General features: G+C 47.3%; 1 protein-coding gene across 4 annotated transcripts in view; it reads left to right on the forward strand.

Moving 5' to 3' along the window:
• The window catches only part of LOC147124516 (carnitine O-palmitoyltransferase 2, mitochondrial-like), a 253,228-nt gene extending 241,772 nt beyond the window's left edge, over positions 1–11,456 (forward strand). For all 4 annotated transcript variants that reach the window (XR_015078462.1, XR_015078464.1, XR_015078463.1 and 1 more), the window contains 2 exons: positions 10,883–10,978; positions 11,077–11,456. Coding sequence is in view for 1 of the 4 variants with exons in the window: in XM_085988559.1 (XP_085844685.1) it covers positions 10,883–10,978; positions 11,077–11,169 (189 nt within the window). In the remaining 3 variants the exon portion in view is untranslated. The remainder of the gene's footprint in view (positions 1–10,882; positions 10,979–11,076) is intronic.
• Positions 11,457–13,229: the final 1,773 nt, after the last annotated feature.

Raw genomic sequence — 13,229 nt, forward strand, 5'->3', positions numbered from 1 at the left:
GGCACTGATCACCTCTAAGGAAGTGTTGGCTCACTTTAACCCAACGCTGCCTATTCGCTTAGCTTGTGATGCTTCTCCATATGGTATCAGGGCAGTGCTCTCACATAAGTTTCCAGATGGCTCGGAAAGGCCAGTCGCTTTCACATCCAGATCATTGACCGCCACTGAGCGCAACTATGCTCAGATAGATAGGGAGGCTCTCAGCCTCGTGTGGGGAGTTAAGAAATTTAACCATTACCTGTAAGGCCAAAAGTTTACACTGCTGACAGATCACCAGCCGTTGGTTTCCATTTTCAACCCTAAGAAGGGTGTTCCGGTAATGACGGCGCAGAGGCTTCAGAGATGGTCCCTTTTTCTAGGGGCACATCAATATGATATTGAATTCAAAGGTACAAAGCAACATGGTAATGCTGATGGGCTGTCGCGCCTGCCAGTACCTACAGCGGAAGAGGCACCGGCAGTTGACCCTGTCGAGATATTTCAATCGACCATTATCGAATGCTTACCGGTCACCAATGCGGATATTGAGAGAGAGACCCGAAATGACCTGACACTGTCTCGGGTCTACGACTTGACAGTGAAGGGATGGCCAGCACATGGCGAACCACTGTTACCAGCATTCTCAGCCAGACGAGAACAGCTGTCCGTATGTCAAGGAACATTGATGTATGGAACAAGGGTGATTATTCCTCCTAAATTAAGGGAGAGAGTTCTGAAAGAATTGCACGAAGGTCATCTGGGGGGAGTCAAGATGAAAAGCCTTGCTAGGGCTTATGTGTGGTGGCCAGGTATCGACAAACAAATAGAGGATCTGACTAAAAGCTGCTCAGGGTGCCAAAAAGTTCAAAATGCACCTCCAATTGCACCGCTGCATCCGTGGGAATGGCCTTCAGCCCCATGGCAACGTGTGCATATCGACTTTGCAGGTCCATTCATGGATTCCATGTTTTTGATAGCAGTAGACGCACATTCTAAATGGCCAGAAGTGATTACGATGTCGACCACTACCTCTGAGAAGATGATCGCAGTTCTAAGAACCATATTTGCAAGGAATGGGTTGCCGGAGCAAATATGTTCAGACAACGGACGACAGTTCGTGTCAGAAGAATTCCAGAAATTCATGAAAAAGAATGGGGTGAAACACTATACATCTGCCCCATATCATCCGGCTACAAATGGGTTGGCCGAGAGATTTGTACAAATGTTCAAAAAGGCGATAAAGGCCATGAGTGAAGACCATATTCCACTACAACACAAGGTGGACAATTTCCTGATGGCGTATCGAAACGCCACGCATGCAGTGACAAATCAAAGCCCTGCCATAATGTTCTATAACAGAAGGTTGCGGTCCCGGTTGGATTTGTTAAAACCCAATGTGCGACGGGAAGTCGAAAACAAGCAATTCCAGCATGTAAATAACAAGGCCACTCGTAGTTTTGAAATAGGACAACCAGTGTTGGCCAGGGACTATAGGGATGATAAATGGCAACCTGGAACAATTCGTGCATGACAAGGACCCTTGATGTACACGGTAGACGTTGGAGAGAACGTAATGCGACGTCATGCTGACCAACTTGTGGAATCGAGAACAAGGGTCGACCCCATGTCTACGGCAGAGACACCAGTTGAAGAACTTATTGAGCCTGTAGCATCTACCTCAGACTCGAATGTATATGATGATGTTAAAACCATAGGAGATCAAGTGGATGAGTCACCCCAGCAACAAGAACCAGAGACCCCTGAAAGGCGTTATCCGGCCCGGAGCAGGAGGCCTCCTCAGAGACTGAATCTTTGAACAGTTCTTGTGTGTAAATTGTATGTATGTTATCCATGTAATGTTTAATTTGGGGTGTCCACTGTTAAGCTAAAAGGGGAGGAATTGTAGTGTATGTAACCTGTACTACCTTAAGAGGATACCTCAAGGTGATGGACTACTTTTTGATGGCTCCTGTACATTGTAGTACCGGTGGTGACTACACCGGTATATAAACCCTGCGGAGCAAAGTGTATCTCAGTTCAGCCCTGACCCTCAATCACTAAAGACCTGTTTACTTACTTCTGTAGTCTGTGTCCTGTTATTCAGTATAACTGCATTTGAAAACACAGACTCAACAGCACACACTTGCATCACGCAGGTAACCGATACCCTCTTTGCCATCGCACACAATCACATCCATTTCACCAAGGATCGAGCAACTGTCATGGCGCGAGTGGTTGGACTAGCTAATCTGGCAAGCTTTCCCAGGGTGCAGGGCATTGTTGACTGCACACATGTGGCCCTTAAGGCACCCCATCACAATCCAGGTATTTTTGTCAACCGCAAGGGCTTCCACTCCCTTAACGTTCAGCTGGTGTGTGACCACAAGAAGGAAATTTTGCATGTTTGTGCCAAGTACCCTGGCAGTTGCCTTGACTCCTTCAAACTGCGCCAGTCTAGTGTGCCTCCGCTATTCAGTCTGTCAGACCAACTTAACGGATGGCTACTTGGAGACAAGGGCTATATCCTGAGGACATGGCTAATGATGCCGTTGAGGAGTCCATCCAACGAAGCTGAGGAGAGCTACAACTCCAGCCACATGTCCACCAGAGCCATAATCGAGCAAACCATCGGTTTGCTGAAGATGCGCTTCAGATGCCTGGATAGATCCAGTGGAGCCCTGCAGTACTCAGCAGCCAGGGTCTCCAGAATCGTCGTGGTTTGCTGTGCACCTCACAACATGGCACAGCATCGTGGCTTGCAGATTCCTGAGGACCAAGTGGCTCATCACATACCCTCCTCAGATGAGGAGGAGGAGGAGGAGTGCAAAAACGCACATCCTGCAGAGGCCCATCAACCAGCAGCAGCATTACGCAAGAACATTGCTGCCTGAGATGCAAGGAACACACTCATCTTGGCCAGATTTGGCTAGCCTAGCCGATCGAGCACTTTTGCCTCGCAGCTTCTTTCCTGAGCATCGACAATGGCCAAGACCTTGCTGATTCCTAGCTATTTGACCAGCATACTGACAGTTGCAAGTAATCCTAAGCCCTCAATGTGAAAGTCCCATTCGCGAAATGACACACGCCACAACTGCAACAGTTGCCATCAGAATTTTTATGTACAAGAACCAACTGATGTAATTTTTACAATAAACACATTTCACCCAAGTGACTACCCTTGTGACTATTTGTGCAGAATTTTTCTCTTACGCGTGCTCCTACGTGTTGCCTCCCCTGTGGCTCCAGCAGATGTGGAGGCCCCTTGCTCACTTTGCTGCTGCTCCTGTCTTGACACCTTTGGTGGGCGTCCTCTGGGGTTGCGAGCCTGTGAGGGCTCATCAACAGTCTGCTGCTCCTGCGGCTGTGCAGGGGTTGCGACGCCTATCTCACTTGGGTGTGAACTCCGGTGGGGCTCTGACCGAGAACTCTACAGTGGTATAGAAGTGTGAGCGCTTGGAGAGGAGTCCCCACTTCCTTGATGTCTGCCACCAACTTCCCTCTCATGGGTCAGGACCCCTCAGCACCTGCAAGTGGCTGGAGAGCACCTTGTTGCACATCAGGGGGGCCATAGGGACCCATATCTGCAATGGCAGTCCTACTCAGAAGGACTTCCATGAAGGTCTGGTTTCTCAGTTCAATAGATGACCATCGCTCCTCCAGAGATGTTACTCTATTATGAACACTCACCATGTTTTCAGCACTCTGGCAACTTATCTCCTCCATGGCCGAAGTCATCCTCTCGTCCACTGTTGCCATCCGTTCGAGGGAGGTTGCCATCCTTTTTGTCATGATGCGTTCATGCGCCAATGACTCCACAAAGGCTCTGCTCATGTTTGCAATGGACTCCTCCATTTGCTCCACACTTGCAGCAACCCTGGAGACAAAACCTGCCAGAGACTCCTGCATCTGTTCCTGGAGTTCCAGCACCGCTGATCTTATGGATGGGCCCAGAGGCAGAGGGTCGATATGCAGCTGAGCCAAGCTGGTAGAGTCCTGCGCCCTCCGACTAGGACTCTCCACTGTTGTCCCTGTCTCCACAATCTGCTGATGCTCACTTGTCAGCTGTGATACACCAGGTGACAACACTACTCTGTGTCCCGAAGGTCCCACCGAGGTGTGAGTGTCTGCGCTGGTGCTGGGTGCGCTGAATTCTGGTGACGCTGCGCCCTCAGAGGTTGCAGCTTCTTTTGAGGAGTCTGGCTGCTCAGCCTGTTCTTCCTGGCTAGTGGGGATGGATGCTTGCAATGGTCCTGTGAGGGAGTAAAGGAAAGAGTCAGAGATGTGATGCCAAGGTTACATGCACATTGCATATTGCAGATGCTCATAAGTCCATCTGTTAGAGCTTCAAAATCATTATCAGCGACTCATGCAATGCCAATGAGAGAGAAGGAAAACTTTTCTGTCACCAGCTTGCTGTGTTGCACCTGTCTGTCTGTCTCCCACTTGCGCATCCTCCTCTACTCCCACGATTTCCAGGACTGCCTCCTCCCAGCAGGTCAGGTGGGCTAATGAGGCTGTCCCTCCTCCTGTCCTCACTCGCTCTCTTTTATTGTGAGCTCTCTTTTCCTGCAATGAGGGAGACAAGTGGAGGTTGAGTGAGAATGAAGGAGAGGAGTGCAGAGATTCCATAGCATCGATACTTAGAAGGAGACAAAGAAGGAGTGAGGTGGCAAGACCAAGGGCCCTCCCTGTGTGTTGGCAGTTGTTTGCATAGCATCACAGTGATAGGGAGTGTGAGGGCTGCATAGTCGAATAATTATGTGAATGTGACCATAGAGAGAAAGAGAATGGGTAAGAGTGCATGGGTGTCAGTGTCAAGTGGGATGTGGAGGAAGAGATTGCTGAAGCTGAGTGCTGGTGAGGAAAGGCAATGGGGATCAGATTGAGGGTGATGGGAAAATCATACTCACTTTTCCAGTGCGGAGAAGGTCATGAAATCTCTTGCAGCACTGTATCCAGGTTCTGCGGGTGACTCCGAAGGAGTTGACCTCCTCAGCCACCTGCATCCACACTGCCTTGGTCTGCTTGGGAGGCCTCTTCCTCCCTGTAGAAGGGAAGAGCACCTCCCTGTTGGCTGTAGCCCCATCTACCAATGCCTGCAGGGCCACCTCGTCAAAACGAGGAGCTGATCTGGGCCTCCCGCTTGTCATCTTTCCTGCAGGTCTCTCACACCAAACGGAGAAAGCTTGGCAGTCTGCAGAAGCAGCAAGGCTTGCTGTAGACCTTAAATGCAGCAGCAATGATGACATCATCAGAGGCGACTTTCAGTCAGGAAAAACCCATTTGCCAAGGGTTCCCACACGTTGGAAATCAATTGGACAATTACGTTAAAATTGCATCAATCTCCCACATCCATTTAGATTCAGGTAGATAACACAAAATGCGGATAACACACCATCCCGCACCTGAGTTAAAATCCAGCCCTACATGTCCAATCAGGATGGTGTGTGACTTGGAGGGGAACTTGGCGGTCTTGGTGTTTACATGCGCCTACTACCCTTGTCCTTCCAGGTGGCGGAGGTTGTGGGTTTGTAAGGTGCTGTCAAAGAAGCCTTGGCGAGTTGCTCTAGTACATCCTGTAGATAGTACACACTGCAGCCATGTTTTTTTTAAATTATTCATTGATGGGATGTGGGCGTCGCTGGCTAGGCCTGCATTTAGTGCCCATCCCTAATTGCCCTTGAGAAGATGGTGGTGAGCCGCCTTCTTGAACCACTGCAGTCCATATGGTGTAGGTACACCCACAATGCTGTTAGGAAGGGAGTTCCAGGATTTTGGCCCAGCGACAGAGAAGGAACGGCGATACAGGTCCAAGTCAGGATGGTGTGTGGCTTGGAGGGGAACTTGTAGGTGGTGATGCTCCCATGCGTCTGCTGCCCTTGTCCTTCTAAGTGGTAGAGGTCGCGGGTTTGGAAGGTGCTGTTGAAGGAGCTTTGGCGAGTTGCTGCAGTGCATCTTGTAGATGGTACACACTGCAGCCACAGTGCGCCGGTGGTGGAGGGAGTGAATGTTGAAGATGGTGGATGGGGTGCCAATCAAGCGGGCTGCTTTATCCTGAATGGTGTCGAGCTTTTTGAGTGTTGTTGGAGCTGCACTCATCCAGGCAAGTGGAGAGTATTCCATCACACTCCTGACTTGTGTCTTGTAGATGGTGGAAAGGCTTTGGGGAGTCAGGAGGTGAGACACTCGCCGCAGAATTCCCAGCCTCTGGCCTGCTCTTGTAGCCACAGTATTTACGCCGGTGCTGGAGGGAGTGGACATTTAAGGTGGTGGATGGTCTGTCGATCAAGCGGACTGCTTTGTCATGGATGGTATCGAGCTTCGAGTTTTGTTGTAACTGCACCCATCCAGACAAGTATTCCATCACACTCCTGACTGAAAATGTTGGAGCTCGCAAAACATCATGGGCACTGTCGATTCCATCCTGGACTTTGGCAAAGGCAATAAACCCATCAAACTGGATGGCCTTATTTCGCTGCTGCCTTGTGATGCCAAAGCTGATGAATCCCTCAGCTCTTCCGTAATGTGTTCCAATGGCCTGATAAATCATGCTCATACTGCAGCTTGGCTGATATTACAGATCCCACCTATGGCTGCCTGAAAAGAGCCTGTGCCATAAAAGTTGAGTGTGGTGGTCATCTTCATAGTCACAGAAAGAACAGTACAGGCAGATCAGCAGAGATCCTCTATTGCCTCTTTAGTAAAGGGCACTCATCATATATGCAAATCTTCACTATGACTTGTATTTTATGGGGTTGGTGGTGGGGTTAATATCTGGTGGACTCCATCCTCCTTAAATGGTGCCTAACCATCCTGTGCTGCTCCGCCTCCTCCTCCATGATGATAGCATATAAGGATATGTTCATTGGGAATGGCATAACTGCTCCCGGGAAGCCCCAACTTGGGGGTGGGGGGGTAATCTGACCTTTTCAGAAGCATTCAGAAGCAAGTCTACATCTGTGTTGCACAATGGCAAAAACATTGCTTCAATAAGTTGTTCCCAGCTGCAGAAATCACTAGTGAAACTCTCCACAATTTTCAGGCTCAGATTTCCTCACTTCTGCTTGTCTCAGCTGATCCTGGCAAAGTTGTGGTTTATAATTCTCAGTCTAAGTCACTCCGGGTGCTTTGCAAGTATAAAAGCAGGAAACACAGTGCCGCTGGCCCTCATAATTTATTCAAATGAGGTCACTAGGGAGTTAGCAGGTGGATTGTGGGAAGGGCCAAAAAGAGGGAGGGAATTCATGGAATCTATTTTAGGGTGGAAAACCAATGTAAGTACTTCTGTCCTATCTTCAGATTTAAAAAGTTAGTTGCTCCAATTTTGCACTGAATTACACTTGAAATCTTTGCCTCAAAATGTGTAAGGTAATTAAGATGTTTTTCATGGCATATCGAGATGTCATCTATGAGTCTTTCTTTTTAAGTACCAGAGAAAAGGGTGCCTCTCACGTTGTCTAGTCTGCTGTAAACGTAAGGGATTTTTGATGTTGGCTGTGCATTGGTGTTGTATCCAATGCCATCAATCCAGTGATACTCAGTCTCCTAGGATATGGTGCCACTTTAAATTCAGTCGATGAGGTGAGGAGTGAGTTTTTGATCTGCCTTTCTCTGAGCCCTCCGTCATGGATGCCCAGCTGTAACTCCTCCATTCCCGTCAGCTTATACTATCCAGGCTTACGTGAACTGTGAAACCCCTAAAATCATTTGGCTTGTCGCCTGGCACCAGTCCACCTATATCCATAGTGATTGGAACTGACCCAGCAAGCCCTCTGCCTGAAATCACCTTTGTCTCCAGTATAAATCAGTATCCCAGAAAGTTTGCACCAATTATTACAAATCAAGGTCTGCCTTGAGCAAGCTTTTGATCATCTGTCTTAATATATCCGTTCGTGACTCGATGTCAAATTTTGTTTGATAACGCTCCTGTGAAGCGCCTTGGGACATTTTACTATGGTAAAGATGCTATATAAATGCAAGTTGTTGTTGTTGTTAATAGCTTTTCAGGGTTAGTGGCATCAATTGCTCTCTGCGGATTGAACATCCCTTACATACCAGAGTTGAACCATACTGCCCAATATGACACAGAAACTGGATATCATGTGAGTGAAATTGATCTTCGGCAATAGCGCAACATGGGCTCATAGCAAATTGGCAGCCCGTTTTACACAACACTCAATTTTCTTTTCCATTGACTTCAGTGAAAAAGAAAATTGGACACCACTTAATATGGTTGCCGATTTGTTACGAGCGTGTGTTGCGCTACTGGCGAAAACCAGTTTCACACCCCATGTCTTTAATACGTGCCCTCATGTGTATTCCTCCAATCCTTCAGTACACAGACTGGTTTACCCTTCAGGGAGATGAGGCCAGAATGAAACATTAAGCTATTTTATTTCTCAGACAGAAAATTCTGTCCCTATCTTATCTGCCTGTGTTCACAACCAGAGGGCATGGCCTAGACAGGCAGCCTCTGCCCAGTGCCGCAGACTAGGGTCTTCCCAATACAATGGCTATGAGGTGCTTACTGATTACCAAGACAGGCTAATGAATTGCTCAATGGAGGTAAATTTCCACAGGGGTTCTTCTGCTCATCCACCGTAACTGCAAAGTGCTACAGTACAAAGGGATCTGGGGATCCTGGTGCATGAAACACAAAAAGTTAGTATGCAGGTGCAGCAGGTGATCAGGAAGGCCAATGGAATCTTGGCTTTTATTGCAAGGGGGATGGGGTATAAAAACAGGGAAGTCTTGCTGCAGTTATACAGGGTATTGGTGAGGCCACACCTGGAATACTGCGTGCAGTTTCGGTTTCCATATTTAAGAAAAGATATACTTGCTCTCGAGGCGGTTCAGAGAAGGTTCACTCGGTTGATTCCGGAGATGAGGGGGTTGATGTATGAGGAAAGGTTGAGTAGGTTGGGCCTCTACTCATTGGAGTTCAGAAGAATGAGAGGTGATCTTATCGAAACATATAAGATTGTGAGGGGGCTTGATCGGGTGGATGCGGTGAGGATGTTTCCACTGATGGGTGAGACTAGAACTAGGGGGCATAATCTTAGAATAAGGGGCTGCCCTTTCAAAACTGAGATGAGGAGGAACTTCTTCACTCAGAGGGTAGTAAATCTATGGAATTTGCTACCCCAGAGAGCTGTGGAAGCTGCAACATTAAAATAAATTTAAAACGAAGATAGACAGTTTCCTAGCAGATAAGGGAATTAGGGGTTACGGGGAGAGGGCAGGGAAGTGGACGTGAGTCTAGATTCGGATCAGCCATGATCCTATTGAATGGCGGAGCAGGCCCAAGGGGCCGTATGGCCTACTCCTGCTCCTACTTCTTATGTTCTTATGTTAAAAAGTGTAAACTGTGCTTATGTTGTTTTGTGGGATTTCTGTGGCTCTTCCTCCAAAGCTACAACTGGATAAGTAAATGAACCTCAGCAAAAATTCATGCCCATTGTTTTTAGTCATTAGGGAAACAACTTCAATGCCCTGGCCTATAAGCATTTTAACCACCTTTTGTTTGAGTGCTTTTCTTAATTAAAAAAAATGTGAATACACTTTGCTTTAAAACTGCAACATTTAAATATAACTGTTTTCTGTGAAAAATGGTTAAATAATCCTGACACATGATACTGGTACCAGTCAAAGAGCTGCATCACTACCCAAGAGCTTGGCCAAATGCTCCATACCAATCAGTTTCAAGTGAGAGAGGGTCCTATTGTAATGGTGATGTTCCTTTCTCATGTTAACAAGCTTGTAATTCTTTTGTCTGTGCCTTTCTATGATACTGACCTTCTGGTACCATGGATCAGATAGTCTTACCATTCTACTTCTTAGAGAAGTAATCACTTTAGCCAAACTGTTGGGATTTATCTGATAAGTATCTACCATTTTACAGATATGTTTTGAATGCAGGTATCTAATTTGCCTCAAAATGCCCACTCTCATCCCTTGAGGATATTACTATCCAGTAGTTAGGATCATAATGGTATGAGACAGATGTGCAAGAACCAGAAACTGATTACATGTGTTGTAGGTTTGCTTTATTCTTGTGTATGAATCCCGACGTTAACTGGAAAATCCCTCTTGTCCTTTTAAGCGGTGCAGCCTCCACTAGCCCCTTATAACTCCAAACATGTTAGAGGGGGCAGGGCTGGGGGCAGGAACCCCTACATTGGGAGTTCCAGCGTCCCTGGGCTTTAATGGAACTGGTGTAGTATTGGAAGCTGGTATGCCCAGTGAGATGAGGTGTAAAAGGCAGGAATAGGCTCCGCTGGGGGGATCTAGATTAGGGATACAACCTGGTGTTAGCAAACATAATATCAGACCATGGACTGGACTTTCAAGTTGCTTATTTTAATGAAAATAATGAATTATACACTGGCCTGGATTATAAATTGTACATCCCCAGACCACTGATAGTGTAGTTAGACAAATGATGACTGTAAGTGCTATTTGCATCATTGCAAGTACTCATACTAGGGAGTTTCCAAAGGCCATAAACATTTGGAAGAGGGGTGTGGGGGGACTTAGAAACAACATTAAAACCTCCATCTATCTTGCCTTTGAGCAACGGTGAGAATCAAAAGGCAAAAAATAAGTTCATTCAATATGAAAATACTTTAAAATTTGTAACTGTTCACCTGTTATAGTTAATACTGGTGAAATGAAGACATTTACAACAATGGACTGTAGATCCACCAACTCATTTAAAATATATCATAATGTGTGATCTTGTGCTGGAATGCTCTGCTTCAGCAATAATCTACAACATGATGCTGAGGGAATGCATCCTATGCATATGACAAACCTTCACTAAAGACCTTCCCACCGCCACTTTCAAATTGAACCCTTTTGACTCTGCCACTATTATATGCTTTTCTTTTTCTTTTTTGAAAAGATGGGGAAGGACCATCTGCTGAGCGTGATCTCCTTTCCTGCAAGGACTGTCATCACTAACTTAGTGTATGCTTCTTATGCAATAATAATCTGCATGGTAGGTAAACAATTATACAAATTAATTTTCAACAACCCTCTCTTTGTATTAAATGTGCTATATTGAGTAAGTATTTTTTTTCCTCAATCTCCACATAGGTAACCTACAGCAAAATGGCAGTGGGAGTATTGAAGGAATTTACTTCAGTTCAGTCTACACAACAGGAAAAGGACGGCAGCACTAACAATTGATATGCTTTTTCAAAGCACCGCACTACAAAGAATGGTTCTCCATTGGAAACAAGCAATTTAGTTCCAAAGCATTAAACATCAGAAGGATAGATGAGAGAACAATAAATGTACACAATGGAGCTGCTTAAAACTGCTTTGCTGTACCAACTAGGAAGATTATGGATAACCAAAATAGGATCAGCACATAATTTTCTAAGTGTAGTGTAGTATGCAGGGCTGCTTTGTAAGGTCTAATTGTTTTCATCGATTGTCACTGGCACTGAAAGAAGTAAAGCTGGTTTACAGAATTTTTATGGTTGCGTTTATTTCCAACACCAGATTTCTGATTGGTCACCTTGGAGGACAAGACCTGATTTCTGATTGGTCCCCTTGGAGGACAAGCCACACCCAGCAGTTTCTCTGAAATGCGTAATTAGATTCGTCCTGCCTAAGTAATCAATTACTTTGCAAAGTGTAATTTGAGCCACTCTGACTGCCAGGCTCCAGACAGAACAGAGCTCACACAGAGCAGACAGGGTTCACTTTTGCGGGTTAAGACCTTCTCCCACCCCCAAACAAGTTCCTGCCCCCAACAAATGTCTAACCTTCCTCCCACCCCCAGGTTTCTGACCTTTTCCCTCCCCAACAAATTCCTGACCCTGACCTTCCCCGCTATGTTCCTGAACTCCTCCCCTGCCCAAGTTCCTGGCCTTCTCCCCACAAGTTTCTGACCTCCTCCCCCGTCGCCCAAGTTTCTGACCTTCTTTCCCACCACCACCCCCCCCCGCCATAGATTGGGCATTGTGTGTGGGTCACAGATTTTTAACAGGTTTATTGGTTATGAAGTGAACAGTGACAGTGTCATGACTTCCGGATTTCGTCTAGTCCAATAATGTCACTTGCCACACACGCACTGAGCTTTCCAAGAAATCAAGCAGGTCTAGCGGGAGGAGAGGGAGAACGTGGTGCAGGTGTAAAGGGGGTGGGGTTGGAAGAAGGTGATCCGTCTTACCATCTGGATTACGTTTTCGCTCTCATTTCCCCCCCGCTTTAGACTTGGATCACGTTCTTCCCCCATTCCCACTGTGATCTCTGTTCTCTTTACCTCCCCCACCGAGTTCCTGACCTTTCACCCCCAGTTCCTATCCTCCTCTGCCATCCCTTCTGATCCAATCATCTCTCTTCTCCCTTCGATCCTCTCTCTCCCCTCCCCTTTCCCTCTCCGATTCCCTCTCTCTCCCCCCTCTGATTTCCTCTCTCTCTCCTGTTTCGATCCTCTCTCTTCCACCCCCACCCCAACAAATCCAGTGACCTTCTCCTTACGGAGCTCAGGAAAGCGTGGCCCACGATACAGCCTGCAACTGTTGGGTACTGCACATGCGTGGCTCCGGGATACTGTGCGCATGCGCAGAAGGCCACAAAAATGTTCGTGCTGATAATCACTCTGAATTTTTATACTAGTTTACTTTAAAAGAACACACAAGAAACCCATTCAACATGCGCATACCAAAATATCCTTTTGATTGACAATTGAACTTAAAGTATGTATTAGACTGAAACTTATGAAACAGATAGAACAATGTAACATTTTCCCCAATTTGGCAGATGTGGAGCGGAGTTATATATAACTAGCTGAAGTGCCCGGCGGTGCCGAGGGTCTTTTGAGGGCATGTTGTTGTTGGAAGAGAGAGAGAGCGACTGGGGGGTGGGGGGAAGAGAGAGAGCGACTGGGGGGGGGGGAAGAGAGAGAGCGACTGGGGGGGGGAAGAGAGAGAGCGACGGGGGGGAAGAGAGAGAGCGACTTGGGGGGGGAAGGGAGAGAGAGAGCGACTGGGGGGAAAGAGAGAGAGAGAGCGACTGGGGGGGAAGAGAGAGAAGAGAGCGACTGCGGTGGAAGAGAGAGCGACTGGGGGGAAGAGAGCGCGACTGGGGGGAAGAGAGAGCGCGACTGGGGGGAAGAGAGAGCGTGACTGGGGGGAAGAGAGAGCGCGACTGGGGGGAAGAGAGAGCGCGACTGGGGGAGAAGAGAGAGCGCGACTGGGGGAGAAGAGAGAGCGCGACGGGGGGGAAGAGAGAGCGCG

This window comes from Somniosus microcephalus, chromosome 1 (genome assembly GCF_052327205.1).
Source record: "Somniosus microcephalus isolate GS21.2 chromosome 1, FLI_Smic_1.0, whole genome shotgun sequence".
NCBI classification, from domain to species: Eukaryota; Metazoa; Chordata; class Chondrichthyes; order Squaliformes; family Somniosidae; genus Somniosus; species Somniosus microcephalus.